Here is a 22898-nt window from a genome sequence, read left to right as displayed (position 1 = left end):
GTGCGTGGGCAAACAAGACGATATTTCGACAATTAGGAGGCTTGCGGTGTAAATCTGACTTTGAGTTTTTCATTTCTCTCGTGGAATCATTCTGTAGCGTGGGAGAACTTGAGAGAGGAAGATTATTGTGTAAAATTGTCTAATAAAAACATGCGGCTCAGAGCAACTCTCTTAACGTGGATAATTAAAACAACAAAAGCCATCTATCAACTTTATAGTGCATGAATTCAGTTCATTATAAAATATTGATACAGGCCATTTCTTTGTAGGCCTGTACCATACGGATCTGAATGATTCTAACGAGCCTATGCTACAGTTTCAAGATTAAAATTGCATGCTATGTTTTCAGTTTTCCAATGACTTAGGCTAATAACCTTACAGTTTAGAACAAAGACTTGCCTTCCTTTTGTTGAATCAAACTGAATTTAATCATCATAGATCAAAGACAGTGCAATTCAACTGAATCAAAAGACGATTCATTCTCATTTTCAAGGCAACAATGTCTATAGTTGAATGTTCGAATGTGTTGACCAAAAGCACATTATATTATATAATTACTTCAGTGTTAGATGTTACATAAATATTTTATAAACTTACATGTTATGTGGAGACACTTTCACTCCACAAAATTAGACTGAGCTGCCATCTGCTGGACTGATGTCACGAACACGTAAGAATAGTTTTCAACTTTTAAAACCCTAGTTATTTGCTTAATCATATTATTCATAGTATAATATAAATGTTTTCCCCTCTCACTTTCACTCAAATGTTAAATCCAGCTGAATTTTAATTGTTTTTATTTTAATTATTTTGAATGTTTATCTCACAAACCCGATTGTTTCCAGTCCAGTAGATGGCAGTGAAGCTTACGCGAGCGTTACACTAGAAGAACATCAAGAAGAAAATGTTACTTTGAACCGAATCTTTTCGAAGTTTCATTAGAATCGATTCGCAGAGTGAGGAGCCCAACTAAGAAGTAGGTGATAAATTGGAAAACGCAAATACAAGATTTGACAAAGCAGTAAGTTATAAAAGATCACATGGAAAATGCGGGGGTCACAGGGAGGTTTTTTGAGTGATGACTCAAATGAATCAGTGAATCGTTTTCAGAGCCCGTTCACTGTACCGATCTGTCTAAAGGAGCCGATTTGCTAAACGATTCAGATTCCATTGGTACTTTTGCAGGAGACGCAGCCAGCAACAACACTAACTTCATGAGACATGAAACACCCGTGACATTTACCAACGCAAATAATAACATGGTATTCACTGATGTAATGTAGTGGGTCAAACATTAAAACCTTATAATATCATACATATTCCGACTGCACAAGAAGTAAGTTCATTTAATTGTGCATGTTCTCTTGAATGTGTTGCTTGCTGTTTCGTGTGAGCTCCGTCTTGTTTCTAATGTGCAACAATGTCACATATTTGATGTTGTTCAGTGTCATTTTAACGAAGTGGATTCATTTAAAATGTCGCATGGAAACCAAACACCGATAAACGTTAGCTTTTTATTTATCTCTTTCCAAAGAGATTCATATAGATTTCATTTCATCGTTGCTTTCCTGGTTTGTTTGTTTGATTACTAGGTTTCTAGCATGTACAAGGCTTGTCATTTTTTTATTTGAAGATATATGCAGTAATTTAAAATAATATTTTTATCCATATAACCATGGTACTGAGATTCTGTGGTACAAGCGTTATGTTTGTATAAGTGCATTCAAACACAATGGTATTTACATGGTAGGCTCCAAGTTGCTTCAGGGAACATGGCAAAACAAGGAAATCCATGGTAGCCTACTTAGAAAAAAAAATGTATCATGGTATGTTTTGTTAGTATTATCGCAGCTACATCTCACCCATGATCTGTAATGTCACCCATGATGTGTATAATATTTGAAGGCATGTGTTTTTATGCTCTTTGTAGATAGTGTTTTTTTGGACTCTGACCTCTCCAGGACCTCATAACAGAAATGTTGTATATTGTATGAGCGGAGATATGGCTTATCAGTCTAATGCTGAGCTGCTCACATCAGAACTCAAAAGTTGTAAACTCCCTAGTCAGCTTAGCAGTTCTCGACAACAGTGCATTTACAACTAGACAGAAAACCCAATTTAACCTGGCAATTTTAACTCAGCTGTTCTTGATTAAAACATGTAACTTTGTTTTTGCATGCTTGCTTTTTCACTTGGTGAAATGTGCAAAGAACATGAATCTTTCAGAAGAAGAGGTAGAGTATGGCATATGGTCTCATTTCCTCTCCAATAGCCACTTCCCTTCGTAGTTCTTCCAAACACTTCAGAAAGTGTTCACCTCTGTGTGACATCTGTCACATGACTTTTAGTGGGATTTAATGTTGGCAGATATAGGCTAGTGTCCTTATAGCTGTGCTCAACAGAGGCTGAAACTGCTGAAGAACTTGCTGATGCCTGGATTTTTAAAGTAACTGAGTGTTATTCTAATTTAATTCAGAACATATTAAGATACTTAAATAATGGATTCAGAAGAATTGGAATTTAGCGAATGATTCATGATCTGGTCCACTGTTATGTTAGTTTTATGATGCTTTTTTTTTTTTTTTTTTTTGAAGTTTGAAGTTTGAAAGCTGCAGTCCTCATTCATTATAATCGAAAATGCATAAAAATGACAAGTATGCTATGCAGAATTTCACCTTTTGTGTTCCACAGTAGAACGTTTTTTATTCATTTTCGCAGGACAATCTTAAGCAATACAATAACCAAAAATAAAATAAATTTGCTGGATAATTCACGCCATAGTGCTATTCTTTAAGAGAAATGAATTAGTCTGGTTGTACGAACAGTGTTGGATTCGATTACGTTTTTGGTAACACTTTACAAAGCCCCTAAAAGGACGTGGTGGTGGAAAAAAATGAGATGGGATGAAAAAATATATTTCAAAACTTTTTGGTTTGCTTGCAAAATGTTTGCTTTCCCCCATGAAACTTTGAATTCGCTCGCAAATAACTCAAAATCTTTGAGCAAATGCAAAGTTTCTTGAGGGAATGCAAAACATTTGCGAGATAACGTAAAAGCATTGACATCATTTTTCCTCCCATCTTATATTTTTTTTTTCATCACTATGTCCCTTTAGGGACTCTGTAAGTTTACTTAGGTAATGGATTAACTAACATTGAGCAATTCATTTGTTACAGTATTTATAAATATTTGTTACCATTAGTTAAAAAAATACAACTGTTTATTGTTAGTTCTTGTTATTTCATGTCCATTAAAAATATAACAGATGCAACTTTTGGTTTTAGAAAGGTAACTATGATTAATAGCTAATGCATTTAAAGGGATAGTTCACCCAAAAATGAAAATTCTGTCATTATTTACTCGCCCTCAAGTTGTTCCAAACCTGTATGAATTTCTTTCTTCTGCTGAACACAAAAGAAGATATTTTGAAGAATGTCGGTAACCAGACAGTTGATGGACCCCATTGACTTCCATAGTATGGAAAAGAAAAATACTACGGAAGTCAATGTTTGGTTACTGACATTCTTCAAAATATCTAAGAAATTCATACAGGTTTGGAAGAACTTGAGGGTGAGTAGGCCTAAATGATGACAGAATTTTAATTTTTGGGTGAACCATCCCTTTAACAAATGGAACCATATTGTGAAGTGTTAATTAATGTTGTTTTACCTTATTTATACTCAGACGTTTGAAATGGTGTCATACAAGAGACTCACCCCTGAGGAGGTTCATTTCTCTGGAGCCGCGTTATTGGATCCTGATGAGTCAACGGACGCGGACGGGAAGGAAGTCGACCCAGAACTCCCCCTGCTCCCCCAGAACCCTCGCTGCTCCATCACCGCTGCCCTGCTGACCATTGCAGGACTTATTGTGGTTCTCTCTGGTGTCTGGATGCTTGGAACTATATTTTGGTTTCATAATCCACCCTCTACAGATCCCCATAGACTCCCTCCACCTGCCGTGGCTAAAAGTCCAAATGGGACGTTGCTGCAGCCACAGTCCTGCTTGAAGATTCCCGAAGCGTGGCGGTTTGACTGTTATCCTGAGAGAGGTGTGGTGGTCACGGAGGAGATGTGCCACGCTCGAAACTGCTGCTTCATACAGCAGTCGCAGGCTAAGACATCGGGACGGAATGGAGTGCCGTGGTGTTTCTACACACCCGACTATCCATCCTATGAGTTGGTGTCCATTATTGACACCGAGATGGGGAAGGTGGGAAAACTGCTCCGGAACAAAAAGACATATTATCCAAAAGACATAGATGCACTGCAGCTGGAAGTGCTGTATGAGGAAGACAACAGGCTGCGTGTGAAGGTGAGAGCATTTTTGGGTCTTCATGTCACTCTTTATTCTTGTGATCTCTCAGAATAATTTAGTGATTAATGTTGATGTTGGAAGTCCTAAATACTTATGTTTTCTTTTAAAATAAATTGAATTTCAGTGGTGAAATGATCTGTTAGCATTCATATCACTCTCAGACCACCAAAATGCAAATAAAGATCTGACTAAAAAAAGGGATCCTCAATATATTGGTACCAGATCTGTTGACATTAAAAATAAACAGTTTTAAATTATTAATTAAAATGATTCAATCATTTAAACATGTAACATTTAAAGTAAAAGTATCTTATGCTCACCAAGGCAGCATTTATTTGATCAAAATACTGTAAAAACAGTAATATTGTGAAATACTGCATTTTAAAATAACTTTTTTCTATTTTAATATTTTGTACAATGTAATTTATTCATGTGATGCAAAGCTGAATTTTCAGCATCATAACATAAAAAGTGATAATAAAAAAAAAAAATTTAATTCTTTGATGAATTGAAAGTTCAAAAGAACAGCAATTATTTGAAATAGAAATCTTTTGTAACAATGAGTATTTATTATTCATCTTTCTATTGTCTTTCGTAACATTATAAATGTCTTTGCTGTCACTTATGGTCAATGTTACGTATACTTGCTAAAGTATAAAAAAAATTAAATATAAAATGTACCTTTAAACTTTTGTTATATGTATGTGTATATATGTATATAAGCATATATGTATGTATGTATATAGTCAGTTATTGTTTTTTTAATCTATTTAACTAAAGTAATTTTCAGGTACTAATAATTCAATTACACTCTTAAATTTAATCTTTGGCAGATCTCAACCATTTATTTATTATCAGTCTTAACATGACAATAAATAACAGCTTATTAATATTGGCCAGAATATTAATATTGCTACGTCCCTGTTAGAAAACATCTTTAGATATTCGTAACCTTGTACATTATTTATTGTTTCATAATATTCAGTTGTCTCATACAGATAACAGACCCGTCTGAAAAGAGGTACGAGGTGCCTATAGATGTTCCTGTGGTTCAGAAAAGAGCATCAAATCCTTCTTACACCGTAGACTTCATCAAAGAACCTTTCGGGCTGATTGTCAAGAGAACGCAGACAGGAACTGTGCTGTACGTACTGGTTTTTTTTTTTTTGTCAACTAGCTAGAGAAAACGGACATGCCTTTCAGTTGAAAATGCAATGATTTCATTTCTTTTACCATTAGAAATGATGACCAGAAAACTCTAGTTTAGAGATCTACAGTGTGACATGTCTCTGTATCAGCATTGAGTTATTAACATGTATGTTCACGTTCCGTTAGGCTGAATACATCTATAGCTCCTCTCTTCTATGCGGATCAGTTCCTGCAGATGTCCACATCATTGCCGTCACGTTTCATATACGGACTGGGTGAACATCGCTCCAACTTTCTGCATGACGTCCAGTGGAACACTCTCACCATGTGGGCTCGAGATGTTCCACCCATGGTAACAACATGACTTTTGTCTTCTGATGTAATAATCTGCCAGTGCTCTTTCAAATTTCACAACAAGATTTAAAACACTGAAAACAAGAAGTTTAGCACAATTATTGGCCTTTCGTCTAGTCTATAGGAAAAGTAACACGGTCACATGATCACAGATTGCACTTACTTTTCTGTACTTCTCGATTGTTTTTTCAGGAGCTGACCAACCTCTATGGCGTCCATCCCTTTTATCTATCTGTGGAATCTGATGGAATGGCACATGGGTTTTTCATGCTCAACAGCAATGCAATGGGTGGGTTCATCACACACACACATGCGCACTTCATTCTAGCATGATCTTGAGGTAATGGTTAATATTAATTAACTTCTGAAATGTTCCTATAAATATATTTTCTTTCCAACTGTGCATTCTGAATAATAAATAAATATATTTCCCCACTAACAGCAGCAGTTCACTGCTCGTCTTCTGATTAACGGTGTTTTTCTCTTACTGATCATATTTCAGACCTGCTGAGTTTACATTTTTAAAGTAATTTGACTGATAAAAGGATTGCTTGTGTGTGTATTACAGTCTTTTAAAATATTTGAAAGAATGTGTGGTACATGCCTTAAATTGAACGGTTAAATATTTCATTATTAAACAGTGACGCACACAGCATAGAGGAGATAAACATGTAAACATTTGGGCATAAACATGTAAATTACATACAGTAAAATGACTGACAATGAAAAATGACAGAATAGTGATTAAAATATTGAATACAAATGAATACATATTTTTATTCATCAGGTCTCACACACTTCAGCATTGCGGTCACTAGTGTAGACGAGCACTGTCAGTGAAATAATCATGTATGCTTTCTCAGATTGGCTTGGGTTGGATTAAAACTTCATGGTGCGTTCAGTTCTTTACACAGTAAACATTTGAATATCTCTTCTCCTGTCTCAGAAAATGTCCAGTTTTTTTTATCTTCTTGGGGAAACTCATTTTAGGTGGTGTTTAATTCAATTCAATTCAATTCAAATGTATTTGTATAGCGCTTTTCACAATACATATTGTTTCAAAGCAGCTTTACAGAAAGTGCATTTCAGAAATGTACATAGAAAAATACAGTTAGTTAATCATGTATTAATTTAGGGCATAAACATATCGCCAGCGTCGAGTCGTCTCTTCACAGGCGTCGAGTCGTCTCTTCAAGTTTCTCTAGTTTAGTCAACTAGGTGACGATAGCACATTGAAAATATACATAACCAGAAATAAATGAGTTGTACTATTTCAAAACGGAAGTAGTAAAAAGTGTTTTTGCCTGTGAATCTTTGTTTTTGCGGATAATGTCTCAACTTTGTTTTAACGTGAATAATCTGTCATGTAGATGTGGCTCTGCAGCCTGCACCTGCTCTCACCTGGCGTATGATTGGTGGGATCCTCGACTTTTACATTTTCCTGGGTCCAGATCCCATCTCTGTGATTGGACAGTACCTGGATGTTGTAGGTCAGCAAGCATCATAAGCAGTATTTGATTTTTTTACTTTGACGTGAATCAGAAGTTGACCAACTAATGATGTTATCTTCTCTCATTAGGTAAGCCTGCAATGCCCATCTACTGGGCTCTGGGCTATCATCTCTGCCGATGGGGCTACAAGTCTAGCAACAAAACCTGGAATGTTGTGAGAGAAATGCGGAATTATGGGATACCTCAGGTACTATACAGTAGCTGTTAGATCATTTTTTATTAATTATTGGTTTGGTGTAGGTAAATATGGTTCATAGTCAAATGTTACTGATTGGTTAGAATTTGAAATCAGCTGTAGCTCACTAGATTTGCACTCTCAATAGACATCAAGAAAAATTCAGCACAGAAAATAACGCAAAAAACGTATGCAATAAATGTATATCTGTTTCCATCAGTGTTGTTGTAAACTAAAACTATAAAAAAAAATTGTTAATGGTAATTGAAATAAAGTAAAAAATCTTGATGGAAATCTTGAACTTAAATGAATATTAGAAATGTCGCTTTGGCAACTAAATGAAATTTATATCAATTGAAGTGATTAAAATTAATAAAACAAACTGACATAAAAATAAATTAAAGCTGTATAGAAAAAAACTACACAAATCACAACACAATTACTCAAATTAAAATGAAAAATGGTTAAAAATAAACTCGGCAAAAAAGAAATGTCCATTTTTCAGGATACCGTATTTTAAAGATAATTTTATAAAATCTAAATAAGCTTTACAGATCTTTATTGGAAAGTGTTTAAACAATGCCTTTTCATGCTCGTTCAATGAGCCATAAAGAAATGATTGCACATGCACCTGTGGAACAGTCCTTAAGACACTAACAGTTTACAGGCGGAAGAAAATGAATGTCACAGTTGAAAGAGACCTTTCTACTAACATTGAAGTCACCTTCAAGAGTCACCCAGAGTCTCTGATCACCTGTGTGAACATGCCATAGTCCTGCTGAAGGGAGGCATGAGGACTGCAGATGTGGACAGAGCAATAAACTGCAATGCCCATAATGTAAGACGCCTAAGACAGTGCTACAGGGAGACAGGAAGGACTGCTGAGCGTCCTTGCAGTGCCAAACCACCTATAACCATGTGTCCTCCCAGATGTGTTTGACAACTTGCAGGTGGAGCAACATCTCACAGAAAGAAACGGTCAAATCTGGCTCAGTCCATGAAGATGATGCACTGTAGCACTTAAAACACAAGATACTGACTGCTGCTTTTGAATTTGACCCCCGCTTTGTTCAGGGACTCATTATTCCATTTCTATTCATCAAATGTCTGTAAAACTTGTTCTGTTTATGTCCCGTTTGTTGAATCATTATATGTTCATACAAATATTTACACACAATAACCAATTTGCTGGTGGGAAAAAAGCAGTTGAAAGCGTGAGGATGTTTCTTTTTTAGCTGAGTTTAGTAATACATACTATAATAGTATATAAATAATTAATGCTAATATGTCTACAATGCTAGTGTACCCCAATACAAACACTCATTGTTCACAGGGACATTAAAACAGCACTTTTGAAATCTAGTGAAAATTTTAATGTTGCATAATATTGATCCTATTCCTCATTTTGCTGACAAGCAAAGGGAAGTCTGATTGCTGATTATTATTTTTTTACAAACCACAGAAGAACACTGACTTAGCATTGTGCATTTAGCAAAATGACTAATTATAAATTGTACAAAGCAAATTGATTTTATTTTATTTTTTATCTTTCAGGACGTTCAGTGGAATGACATTGACTACATGGATCGTGCTCTAGATTTTACTTATGAGCCTATGAACTTTTCCACCCTACCTGATCTCGTGAAAGACCTTCACATACATGATCAACACTACGTCATGATTCTGGTACACACTCACACACACTCTCACTTTAACTGACTATGAACTACACCTTTGGTAACTCTACTAGGAAAGCTAAATGATCTTAAAGGGGATAGGGGAACTTACTTCATACTTTAAAAAATAAGTTTACTGTACCAGCATTTCTGCAGTACCGGTAGTACCAAGTACCCGTTATTATCGTACCCGCTGTTTTCAAACGCTCTTGTTCGTGTTTGTTTGAGCACTCTCTGACAGATGAGACAAAACAGGACACATTTTTGTTTAGGTACTAAATGCAATTTTTTTTTATGAAACATCCATATAACACTCTTACTCATTCTACTCTCGTCTTTTTGTGTTGCATTAGAATCACACTGACAGTCATGAGGCAGATTTGGCAACTGAATGTTTCACATGCGGTTGAGACCATCACTAAAGCATTTGGATGTGTCACTGTGGATTTAGCTGAAGTGGGCTTGATTTTAAACTGCAGTTTGTGTGTTTGTCACTTTTGCGCTTCCTCTTCAGGATCCCGGCATCAGTAGCTCTCAGCCGTGTGGCTCCTACTGGCCGTTTGATGAGGGGAAGAAGAGAGGAATTTTCATCAATGATTTGAATGGAGACGTCCTTATTGGGAAGGTACATTGAGGTTGTTGTTTTTTAAGAAGTCACTTATGCTCACCAAGGCTGCATTTATTTGATCAAAAATACTGGCAAAAAATAATAATGTAATATTGCGAAATATTATTGCAATTTATTCCTGTGATGCAAAGCTGAAATTTCAGCATCATTACTCCAGTCTTCAGTGTCACATGATCCTTCAGAAATCATTCTAATATGCTGATTTTGGTGGTCATGAAACCTTTTTGTTAAAAACAGTTGTGCTGATTAATTTTCAAAATTTATTTTTTTCAGGATTATTTGATGAATAGTAAGTTCAAGTGAACAGCATTTAATTAAAATAGAAATCTTTTGCAACATTATACATGTCTTTACTGTCACTTTTGATTAATTTAATGCATCCCTGCTAAATAAAAGTATTAATTTCTAAAAAAACAAATGTGCTGACCCCAAAACTGATGAAATGATCTCATGTCCAGATGAATACTACAGACTTTTCCACAATATTTTAATGCCTTATTTGTTGTGGAATAAATTAATCATGGCTGACGACGCGAGTAAACATTTCTCCAATTGCATCATAATCAATAAACTTAAGTGTCATGCTGCATCGCAACAATAGGTGTCAATATGAAGTCCAACAAACCTAAACAGAAACTTAGTAATTAATTCGAATTTTTAAGAGTGCTTGGAAGCTTAAAATGTTTATGATTAAACTAAATTAAATCAAAATGTAGTAATTTATGAATATTATATGTGACTTGACTGCAGATTCTTTTGCTTGTTTCTAAGGTCTGGCCAGGACTCACTGCTTTTCCAGATTTCTCCAATCCAGACACGCATGAATGGTGGTACCAGAATCTGCAGAGGTTCCATGACAAAGTGCCATTTGATGGCGTGTGGATTGTATGTTGTGCATTTGTATTATTCCTTGTTTGATGGTTTGTTATTTGTATTTAGCCAAGCATTGATCTTGCTTTTTAATATATACTCTTCTTCTTTCTGTCTCTTCCGCAAGGATATGAATGAGCCATCTAATTTCTTTGATGGGTCACTGAATGGTTGTCCAGAGAATGAACTGGAAAATCCTCCATACACACCAGGTATCAGTGTGTTCGCTATTATGTGGACATTACATTATTCATGCTACGTTTCTTCCAACAATAAGACATGGTATTGTCTGCTGTAGGTATTCTGGGTGGTACATTAAGGGCCAAGACTGTGTGTGCATCTGCACGTCAGAAAATCTCCTCTCACTACAACATACACAGTCTGTATGGACTCATGGAATCTAAAGCCACTGAAAGGTACAAGCAAACACTCAAAAATACATATACCACCATTCAAAAGTTAGGGGTTGATAATATTTTTTCTGATGCTTTTGAAATGTTTTTTAATGTCTTTTATGCCCACTAAGGCTGCATTCATTTGAAAAATAATTTAAAAACAGTAATAAATATATATATATATATATATATATATATACACTCACCTAAAGGATTATTAGGAACACCATACTAATACTGTGTTTGACCCCCTTTCGCCTTCAGAACTGCCTTAATTCTACGTGGCATTGATTCAACAAGGTGCTGAAAGCATTCTTTAGAAATGTTGGCCCATATTGATAGGATAGCATCTTGCAGTTGATGGAGATTTGTGGGATGCACATCCAGGGCACGAAGCTCCCGTTCCACCACATCCCAAAGATGCTCTATTGGGTTGAGATCTGGTGACTGTGGGGGCCATTTTAGTACAGTGAACTCATTGTCATGTTCAAGAAACCAATTTGAAATGATTCGAGCTTTGTGACATGGTGCATTATCCTGCTGGAAGTAGCCATCAGAGGATGGGTACATGGTGGTCATAAAGGGATGGACATGGTCAGAAACAATGCTCAGGTAGGCCGTGGCATTTAAACGATGCCCAATTGGCACTAAGGGGCCTAAAGTGTGCCAAGAAAACATCCCCCACACCATTACACCACCACCACCAGCCTGCACAGTGGTAACAAGGCATGATGGATCCATGTTCTCATTCTGTTTACGCCAAATTCTGACCCTACCATCTGAATGTCTCAACAGAAATCGAGACTCATCAGACCAGGCAACATTTTTCCAGTCTTCAACTGTCCAATTTTGGTGAGCTCGTGCAAATTGTAGCCTCTTTTTCCTATTTGTAGTGGAGATGAGTGGTACCCGGTGGGGTCTTCTGCTGTTGTAGCCCATCCGCCTCAAGGTTGTGCGTGTTGTGGCTTCACAAATGCTTTGCTGCATACCTCGGTTGTAACGAGTGGTTATTTAAGTCAAAGTTGCTCTTCTATCAGCTTGAATCAGTCGGCCCATTCTTCTCTGACCTCTAGCATCAACAAGGCATTTTCGCCCACAGGACTGCCGCATACTGGATGTTTTTCCCTTTTCACACCATTCTTTGTAAACCCTAGAAATGGTTGTACGTGAAAATCCCAGTAACTGAGCAGATTGTGAAATACTCAGACCGGCCCGTCAGGCACCAACAACCATGCCACGCTCAAAATTGCTTAAATCACCTTTCTTTCCCATTCTGACATTCAGTTTGGAGTTCAGGAGATTGTCTTGACCAGGACCACACCCCTAAATGCATTGAAGCAACTGCCATGTGATTGGTTGATTAGATAATTGCATTGAGAAATTGAACAGGTGTTCCTAATAATCCTTTAGGTGAGTGTATATATATATATATATATATATATATATATATATATATAATGTATTCCTGTGTTGGCAAAGCTGAATTTTCATCATCAGTACTCCAGTCTTCAGAGTCACATGATCCTTCAGAAATCATTCTAATATGCTGACCTGATGCTCAAGAAATATTTTTTTTTTTTGTTATCAATGTTGAAAACAGTTGTGCTGCTTAATATATCTGTGGAAACCATGATACATTTTTGTCAGGATTATTTGAGTAGAAAAGTGCAAAAGAACATAATTTATTTGAAATAGAAATCTCTGTGACAATGTAAATGCCACTTTTGATCAATTTAATGCATCTTTGCTGAAAGAAAGTGTTAATTTCTTCTTCTTTTTAAAATCTTACAACCCCAAACTTTTGTCAAAAACGTTTTGTTATTTTTAAAGAAAGATGGCGCAAGCACACTTTTCAACCAAAACATTTCACCACCACCCCCCCAAAAAAGTATTTGGACACTTTCTGTTCATCAAACGGTAGTGGATCATGTCCATCTGTCTCTCTCAGTGCTTTGAGGAAGATCACAGGGAAGCGTCCCTTCGTCATTTCCCGCTCTACGTTTCCCAGTCAGGGCAGGTATTCGGGCCACTGGCTCGGAGACAACAGGAGCCAATGGAAAGATCTGGCCACATCTATACCAGGTATTAACGCACACTCTCTGCTGAGGTCAGAGTTAGTCCCATATAGTGTTGTATTGACTACAGATTCACTAACCATTTTATTTTCATTTTTTTCCAGGTATGCTGACATTTAACATCCTGGGCATTCCTCTTATTGGGGCAGACATCTGTGGCTTTGGGGGCAGCACTACAGAAGAACTGTGTGTCCGATGGACCCAGCTCGGAGCTTTCTACCCCTTTACAAGAAACCACAACTCTATAGATGAACAGGTGAACTTTCTTCCATCCAACCAAACACTGTTATGACTCTTTATTTAGCTTTAGACTACAGCAAAATCTGCAGCTGCAGCTGGTCACAACTCATAATGCTAAGATACGTGCTGCTTTAGAGGATCTGCTGTGTTTTTCAACTGTTTTCATCTTATTGATTTTCTGCAGTCTTGAGGCATTTTTGTCTGTTCATCTGATTAGTAACCCATCTGTCTTTTGTTTTTGCCAGGACAATATTCTGTTTTTATAATGTTTTTCATCTGCATTCCAAAGGCAAGACTCTAACAGTTTTGTCATTTTCACAACAGGATCAGGATCCAACTGCATTCAGTCCTGCAGCTCGTACTGCAATGAAAGAAGCCATCCTTCTCCGTTATTCCCTGTTCCCACATCTCTACACACTCTTCCATCACGCACACATCAGTGGACACACGGTCGCCACACCACTGCTCTTTCAGTAAGATAAAAACATGTGACTTATTGTATGTGCATTTAATTCTTAAAGGAATAGTTTTCTCCAAACCTTGGAGTTTCTAGCAGCATCTAATGACAGAAATATAATTTTTACTGAATATCTAGATACAGATCAAGGCACATAATATTCATAATTTCAGGAAGATGTCCACTTTAATTTACTTCTTTGCATATAATCACGGTCTGTGCTGTGTTTTAGGTTCCCTACCGATGAGAAGACATATGGGATAGATAAACAGTTCCTATGGGGAAAGAGTTTGATGGTCACGCCGGTTTTGGAGGCAGGACGAGATTATGTAGTGGGATATTTCCCTAAAGGTCTCTGGTACGATTTTCACACCGTAAGTCACATCCTCTCTAGAAACCCTTTTAGAAATAGAAACTCACAATTCTTTTACTTTGTAGACATTGATATTTGTTTGTCACAAACAGGGTGACTCATTGGTAAGCAGAGGAGAAGAGATCAAACTTCAGGCTCCGATGGACAAGATCAACCTGCATCTCAGAGAGGGTTCCATTATACCTACACAGGTGAAAAAGAGTCACATTTATACATATTCGTACATTATTGTTTTTCAGTTAATGCAGACAGACTTCCTTAAGTAATTTTATATGTAATTATTTATAAATTTAATCCAGATTTTATATATAATAAATACATTTCCTATTAAGGAGGTTTTTTTTTTTTTCATTTACTATTGTTGCACATTATCATAATATATACATCATATGCGTAATAGTTAATAATGGTTCTTATTATCATAAATGTTGAAAACATTTTTAAAAAGATCTAAATGGTAGTGCATCACGTTTCAACAAAAATAATAAGCAGCACAACTGTTTTCAACATTGATAATAAGAAATGTTTCTTGAGCACCAAATCAGCATTTTAGAATGATTTCTGAAGGATCATGTGACACTGGAGACTGTAGTAATGATGCTGAAAACTATTAGGTACAATAAAAATTTGGTGATCAGAAGAGACTTAATTATTCCAAACTTTTGACCCCCATTGTATATATACATTTAATAAATAAATGATCTGTTAAGGAAGTCTTTGTTTGATGTCTAGGTAATTTATGTATCATTTATTTGATACTTAAGGGAAGCATTTACGAAATAATTTACTAGTAGCAGTAGTGTTGGCTGTGGTCTGTGTGCATGTTTACTTGAATTTTGTTCTATATGTTTGTGTTTCAGAGACCGAACACCACCCTGTGGGTGAGCAGCGGTCAGCCCCTTCATCTGATTGCAAGTCTGAGTGAGGACGGTCTGGCCAAGGGTGATTTGTATTGGGATGACGGAGAGACCATTGACTCATATGAGACTGATCAGTACGCTTACATCTATTTCACAATAGAAAAGGTACAGAAAACCGTTCACCTTTACTGAAGCACACCAGAATGCTTTACTTTCAGTAAGCTTTCATTAGATCCTCATACTATGGGCACAGTATAAAAGGTTATTTATTCATCTGTTTTACGTTCTACCTCTCACATTTCATGTAATCACTTCTTTAACTTTTCTCAAATTCTCAATTTATACACATTTTCATTCAATGTTATTTTATTAAATGCATCACTTGCTTGTTCTTAAATGTTTCTGTAAACAATCATGCTGTCAACTACTTGTGTGTGTGTATGTATGGATATAATGATCTTTATTAATGATCTTCAGAACACAATGAAATCAGAGGTGCTGCGTAATCATGAGGAGGCTACTTACATCACTGTGGAAACTGTTTCCTTTTATGGGGTGAAGACAGAGCCAGAAAATGTAACAGTGAATTCACACGAGGCAGCATTCACTTACCGTGACAATCAGGTAATATACTTTAATATTGTTTTTAGGAAGCTACTGGTTATAAATACTGAGATGATTGTGCATATTTAGTTATCAGGTTAAATTAGAATTTTGAACGGTCTGCAGTAAGTTAGAAGAATAAAATGTAAATGTTTAGTATGTTCATCTGCAGTTATCTGACACTATAAGCATTCATTAGGCTTAGGCTTTGTTGAAAATCATTTGGAATATTTGTCTGTGGTAAAAAAATATTGAAATACTTAAAATATCTAGGTCAGGGGTATTCAATTAAAGTTCCAAGAGGTCCGGCCTTTATATTTCCTTCCCAGTGGAGGTTTGGACAATACTTTTTTGGAATAGTTACACATTTCCACCTGGGCGGCAGTAGTACTTTGTTAAAGAAAGTTGGATGAGTTTATTGGGCCCTCAAAGCCACAGCAGTGGTGTCAAATTAGATATATTAATATTAAAAGGTAAGATCAGATGTTTTATCAGGCTATTATTATTGTTACATTTAGATACATATGCATGGCAGGAGGCTATGTTTTTATATTTTGCTTAAAATAAGTATCTGCTAAAAACAAACAAACACTGTACATAATCAAGACGCCCTCATCATGAGCTGAAACCAAAGTTAACTTCTAATTTCAAAGTCTTTCTTTGCCATCTACAAATAATTTTCCCAAAATCTAACATTTATGAAAAGCTGTTAACATATATATATATATATATATATGCTCTGTTGTTTTGTTTTGCCGCACTGCTCAATTTAAACAGTAGAAATGGTAAAATGTTGCTACCATTGTCATTATGTCTCGCCGTCCGGTTGGAACCAAACCAGGGTTCGGAACCGGAGCGCAGTCCGCAATTTGAGGACCCCTGATCTAGGTTAAAATACCTAGGTTAAATTAAAAGATCCAAGATCCAGTTAGCAGTGATGTCAAGAATGATTTTATGAATTTGAAAAATAGCTAAAAATACAGTAAAAAAAGAAAAGATGAGCCTTAAAGAAATGTATTTATTGTCTTCTGTCTGTCCAGGTGCTGACAGTAACAGACTTGGGTCTGAACCTCAGTCTGAACTTCACAATCAGTTGGATGTAAACGTGAATCATCAGTGCCGTTTCTGAATTGCAAATTGCTGCTGAAATCATGATCTTAACATCTCAGCTGACATTATCTCAGTGCTGGTACAGTGGTGGTTCTGGTTCCAGCCTAAAATCAAATATGAACCAGAAAGGATATGACAGATTTTGATTGTATGTTGAATTTCTCATGTGCACTTTAAGTGTACTCTTTATTATTGACCCAGCAGTGGTCAGTTGCACTCAGAGGAATTAAAACCTAAGGGAAGAAGTCTGTATTTTGATGAAGTCATTTGTTTGATCTGTTGAATGGATAGATATTTTTAACTATGATGTTATATTACTGCCTGTTATTGCTGATATTGTTTCTAGAGCAGAAAGACTGTTCTTCTGTTTTAAACCTTTTAGTTGTGAATTAAAGCTCCTCATCTTAAAGTAGTTTGCCATGCCATCAAAACCAATAATTCAAAATATAGCAAATATTTTGTAGTGATTCAATGGACCAACAGAACAAAAACAACTGCAAATTCAAAAGTGATCCTGCTGAATTCATAACCTTCCAGATTTTTCCAAATTATGTAAATATTCTTTAGAATTGCATATGTGTATATATTGTTTACAAGCATGTTTGCCCAGTTCAGGACATTCTGATGCTGCAGAAATGCATGTTTAAGCATTAGTTAGCAAACAGTATTTCCATGTACCGACAGGCTTGTAATTAACATGATCCAGTATGTTCAGCGATTATAAACTTATGAATCATTTGTTTTAATGCCCAAAGTGAGTAAGTCTAAAAATGTAAAACCATGAAAATATTATGGAAGTAAATCACTGTACAGTATTCATCAAGGCTTAAAGAGGCATAATTGTGCAGTATTTTGTAAATTGCTTCCACATGCTGTCGATATTACCATTTATAGCATAACATTGTGCCTTATATATTACATCAAAGCTGTGATTCAACATTCAGTGGCTTTACTGTGAATGTATAAAACCCTCTGTTCGAAAACACTGGGCTGCTTTACAACTTTTAACAAAAAAAGTTCAAATGTAAAGAAGTGTGCTCCTAAAACTGAAGCTAAAAGATATATCTACATGAGTGAAGGAGCCAGTTTAAGGCTTCTCTTTCTTTAAATGACCCTGAACAAACTGCTGTACAGAGTTTCAGAGGACATACAGGGTAGTGTGCAATAAAATTCAAAGTATTCATCTTTTCTCTTGTGTTTTTTCTTTTGTTTTGAGGCAGTGATAATACACTCTCAGAAAAAAATGTACTGTACAAAAGCTGTCACTGGGGCGGTACCCTTTTGTTCCTTTTAGGTACCAATATGCACCCTTTAATGCCCCAGTGACAGCTTTTGTACCTTTTTTTCTGAACTAACAATCACCTAAACACCATAGAACCCACCCAGAATACCTTAGCAACATGCTAAAAACAACTCAGCAATGTTTCTTTTTATCATTTACCTCCATTGGTCTTCTTGGTGTCCAGCATGTATGAACCACAGCATGTAGGCCTACTCATACCCGAACCTAACATACCTGATTAATTTACATTTACATTTAGTCATTTAGCAGACGCTTTTGTCCAAAACGACTTACAATTTAGGACTAAGTTAAGCGAGACATCGTGACAAGACATTTTATGTCTTGCAGTCAGAGCTATAGTTATATGTGGCCAGGTTATTGCTACATGAAACTGGATTTGGAGGCACTTCCTTCACTTTGTAGTGGGAAATGGCTTTTCTCAGCTCAGTGCAGAGCCCTGAGGAAACGTCAGGTAGCTATTTAAACAAAACACATTTTTCTAGTATTATAAAGTTCTATGGCATCAGAAAATAAACTCTCATGTGATTTATTTATTTTTTGGTAACATTTTACAATAACCGTCCCATTAGTTAACATTAGTTTAAAGGGTTAGTTCACCAAAAAAATGAAAATTCTGTCATCATTTATTCACCCTCATGTTGTTTCAAGCCTGTAATACGTTCATCTTCGGAACACAAATGAAGATCTTTTTGATGAAATCTGAGAGCTTTCTGTCCCTCCGTTGGCCGCTACGCAAGTGACACAAAGACAGATCAAAAAGTTCATAAAGAGATTGTAAATTACATATGAATAGAGCGGTTTAGTCCAAATTTTCTGAAGAGAAACGCTTTTATATAATGAACAGATTGAATTTAGGCTTTTATTCACATTAATTCATCAAATCACACATCAGTTGTAAACAGAAGCTCAAACATGTTCGCATGTTAGGCCTACTGTTTTTTTTTTTTTTTTTAGACAGACATGCAGTGTTTAAAAAAAAATAGTGTACAATAAACCAGAGCATGAAAGCAATTAGGCTACTACGGAAGAGGATTAGGGCCAAGCAATAATAAAAAAATAAAACGAGATTAAAGTCACTATAATGCGAGATTAAACTCGTTAAATTTTGAGAAAAAAAGTCGAAACACAACGACTTTATTCTCGAAATGTAATGAGTTTATTCTCAAAGATTGTATTTCGACTTTTTTTCTCGAAATTTAACGAGTTTAATCTCGCATTATAATGACTTTAATCTCGAGATGGTTTTATTTTTTTATTATTGCTTGGCCCTAATCCTCTTCCGTAAATTACCGACAAGATTTAGTTTAGACCTTGAAAATTTCTGTTGTTTTAAGCAAAATGTGTTTCTGTCTTTAAACACATTTAATCAACTTCTTCTTCTTCAGAAGCATTGTTGTAAACCCAGAGCTGATAGCCGAACTTATTTTCCCCTGTGAGTGAATCTGCACATCTGAACCTTCAGCTTTCATCTCACACTGACACAAGACCTGTTTGAAGATCAAAGCCAGACTTTTGCTTCCACATGCAGTATGATATGACAGCAAGTTGAAAGCCATGTTTCTGTATGGGCCGATGCAAGCGGAAAGAAATAAAGGCAAAAAACAAAACAAAAAGAGGGACAAAAATAGAATTAAGTATGGGGCAGAACTTTCATTTCTTGATTGGTTATTAATTCAAAAGAATTAAAAGTTTAAAAAGAAAAAAATCCTGCATGTAGAAAAGTATGTTTTCCGAAGGTCCAAACACAATTATGAATACATGAGCTTCATCTGACAAAATAATCATCAAAATTACCTTTAAAACATGACAAAATGCAGCAGACCAAGATAATGGTCACAATTACTACAGTGCAAATGTGTTTTTGACAAATTAATGATGAATATGAAACGTGTCAAAGCGAGCGCCTGTCATTATCCACTCCATTCCCCTTATAATAGGGCTATTCTACATTGACTGTTAAAACTGTCCTATAATAAATTACACTCATACAAAATATGACATTTCCAGTTGAAGATGTTTGGTTATTTTAGTGTACCTAAGTGTTTTATTTTGTAGTGTATAATTTTTTTTTAAATGTTTTTGAAAGAAGTCTCTTGTGCATCAGTTGTGTTAAAAACCTAATTTCAACAAAATCAGCATTGACTGCATTTAGCAAGTTTGCTCTTGCAAGAAACCAAACTTCAAATGTATAATAACGCAATTAATGCGCAACAAACACTAAATCTGGAATGTTACTTAATTTACTTCACAGCAGATTTACATGCATTGTCTGTGTAATTCCAGTTTAATGCGCTAACTGGAAATCATTGCCATTCATTTTCTCTCAGAATGAAATAATGTTTATTTTGGCAGTAAAAACAGAATAGCATTCATTTCAGCCTTGAAGAAAACAATCACACAGTACCACATACTCCCCCCTCATTCTCTGTGTGTATATTGAGGGCTTCAGCGATAACAGCTTCCAGATGTTCCACATTCTCACTCTTTCATTGCCTTTCTTAGCTGCCAAAGAAGTGACATTAAACCACGAATTGTTGTCTTTCAGTCAGTTTTTTCTGTCACCATGTTTAGGTAACCCACAGGGCTTTATAGAGAGGCAGAAACATTTTATCACACGCATACAGTTCAAGAGTTTGTTGGAAATGGTTCATTCATATCACTTGCTCTTTTAAACAACTCTTGGAATACAATCTCAGCATTTCTGACTAAAAATTAATTTCTTGATTCCTCTTTATGTTCCAATTAAGATAAAAGTAGGTGTGGGCTGCTACAAGCAATTATTAATACTGTTTAAATACGCAAAACCACGTTTAATTTTAGAACAAACTAGATTTAACTTCTTCACTAACTTCACTAACAAATAGCTTATTCATTCATTACTTTTATTAAAGACTTAATAAGCACATGTTGATGATTAAATATGAACAAACTAGTAAAAAAAAGTCAATTTTTATAGTTGGTTTATATCTAAAAATGGATACCGTCCTTTAAAGTCCCCCTGTGGTGAAAATCAAGCTTTTAAAGTTGTTTATATGCTATGTGGTGTTTTTAATATGCTTTAAGACAAAACCGTGAGCAAATTCATAAGTCAACACCATTGCTTAGTATTTTCTCCTTAAAACTGTGGTGAACCAAAGACAGTCTCAAAAACACAGTTTGTTTCTGACGTCACAAACTACCTTGTAACCAATCAGGTCAACTTGTGATCCTCAACGTGAACCTCTGAGCTGGTGTGAGTGAGTGGAGGCGGGGCTAATTTGCATATTCATAGAACTGTGTTTACTAAATGAGGCAATGGTGTAGAGTTACATTCAAACTATTTAAAGGCATGAAGACTTTAAATATGTAGTTTTGGTGATCAAAGATATGAGTTTTAAGGGATACAATTATTGACTACAGGGGGACTTTAAAAGTTTATAAGTCCTTTAAAGGGCCTTACCTTAAAGAGGACCTATTATGCCCCTTTTTTTACAAGATGTAATATAAGTCTCAGGTGTCCCCAAGAATGTGTCTGTGAAGTTTCTGTTTCATTTTTGAGTGGATGGAAAAACATGCTGGTTTTGTCATAGACAGTATATAAACTGGACACAGCGACCCCATAGGTTTCAACAGAGACAAGTGAAGTCAGTTAGAAGCACTAACTTCCTGATGGTCGAGCGTACTGCGCAGACTCAAACTGAGCTTGACGACGTAGATGTGACGTGAGCAACCCGTCTGTCTTCTAGTAGCTGTGTCAAGAGAAATCTGAATCATTCCCTTCCGAAACTTGCAGAGACGGAGAGTGTGAGTAGGAGCTGTCCATGAGCTAGGAGCAGGAGCAACTTTTGCTAGGTATTCTTATTAATTACTTTGACATTTTGCCTCCACGTCCCCCCGATTGCCCGCGAGCTTCTCCTCCTGTCTATACGGTAATTCTCTACTGTGCGACAGAGAGTCTCGTGGTTATGACGCAATCGTTAGCCTGTTTTTACAAAAACTGCACCTACGGGGCCATAACGTAAGATACAAGGTAATGGAGCCTTTTATACATTGTCGTGTTTCTTTAGAAATAAATAATGGACAAATGGAGTCTTTAAACACCTCAGATGTAGAGTTATTCGCTGTCAAAGTGACGCCAAAATGAATGGGAGTCAATGGAATGCTAACAGCAGGTGATGGTCCGCTAGCCAATGGCGGCGCCCGGGGAACCTTCAATATTTTATGAAACCCTGCCCCCCTGGTTTTTGTGCATGTATCTTTAAATGCAAATGAGCTGCTACTCCCCTCTCCAATATCACTTTCCAGAAGAGGGCGGGGCCTGTACAGCTCGTGCCCAGTATACCCTGCCAAAAACTAAAACATCTGTTTGGTTTTGATTATCATCTCTATCGCAGTTAGGTCACGTGACATTGCAGTTCTTCATCATCAATAAAGTTTATTATCTGCATGCGTTTTAAAGCCATATCAGTCAAAACTTCTGATACAGTTTTCTGAGCACACACACACGGCGCATGCGCACAGAAAGCTGGATGTCAGGCGCTGCGTCCCGTGAGTATTAAACTAAGTTCTCTTTCATGTCTTATTGCGCTTAACCTATCAAATACACACAAGGTTATGTCAAAACCGCAAAGTTCACATAAACACAGTCGGTTATGTCTGTGAATGTAAACAGCAAGTAAATAAATCACGTATATTAGTGCATATCTGTGTATTAAAGTGAAAGCAGCGTAATATACAGTAGGCCTACCTACTGCTAAATATGCTGTTAATATGAATCAAACAACAAAAGAAAAACAGAAAATCACTCACTGCTCTTGATTGAT

At 36.1% G+C, this 22898-nt stretch overlaps 1 protein-coding gene across 1 annotated transcript; it reads left to right on the top strand.

Moving 5' to 3' along the window:
* The first annotated feature begins 1157 nt into the window (after nt 1-1157).
* gaa2 (alpha glucosidase 2) lies at nt 1158-17981 on the top strand. Its single transcript, XM_084395252.1, has 20 exons — nt 1158-1336; nt 3685-4314; nt 5316-5461; nt 5653-5818; nt 6013-6109; nt 7191-7310; nt 7400-7518; nt 9061-9192; nt 9697-9807; nt 10582-10695; nt 10808-10892; nt 10979-11096; nt 13024-13157; nt 13255-13406; nt 13715-13863; nt 14080-14221; nt 14313-14411; nt 15081-15245; nt 15558-15704; nt 16724-17981. Exons 2-20 carry the CDS (start codon nt 3694-3696, stop codon nt 16784-16786), a joined length of 2880 nt encoding a protein of 959 aa, XP_084251378.1. The 5' UTR covers nt 1158-1336; nt 3685-3693; the 3' UTR covers nt 16787-17981.
* The last annotated feature ends 4917 nt before the right edge of the window (nt 17982-22898 follow it).

Source organism: Rutilus rutilus (assembly GCF_951802725.1).
Source record: "Rutilus rutilus genome assembly, chromosome: 2".
NCBI lineage: Eukaryota > Metazoa > Chordata > Actinopteri > Cypriniformes > Leuciscidae > Rutilus > Rutilus rutilus.
The sequence above is the reverse complement of the archived record's forward strand: the minus strand, read 5'-3'. Positions and strand labels throughout refer to the sequence as shown.

Bases quoted from the DNA above. Each gene is read 5' to 3' on its own strand.
- gaa2 (XM_084395252.1), top strand. From the start codon at position 3,694: ATGGTGTCATACAAGAGACTCACCCCTGAGGAGGTTCATTTCTCTGGA. The intron at 7,311-7,399 runs GTCAGCAAGCAT...TTCTCTCATTAG, and splicing joins ACAGTACCTGGATGTTGTAG to GTAAGCCTGCAATGCCCATC. The intron at 9,808-10,581 runs GTACATTGAGGT...CTTGTTTCTAAG, and splicing joins GAGACGTCCTTATTGGGAAG to GTCTGGCCAGGACTCACTGC.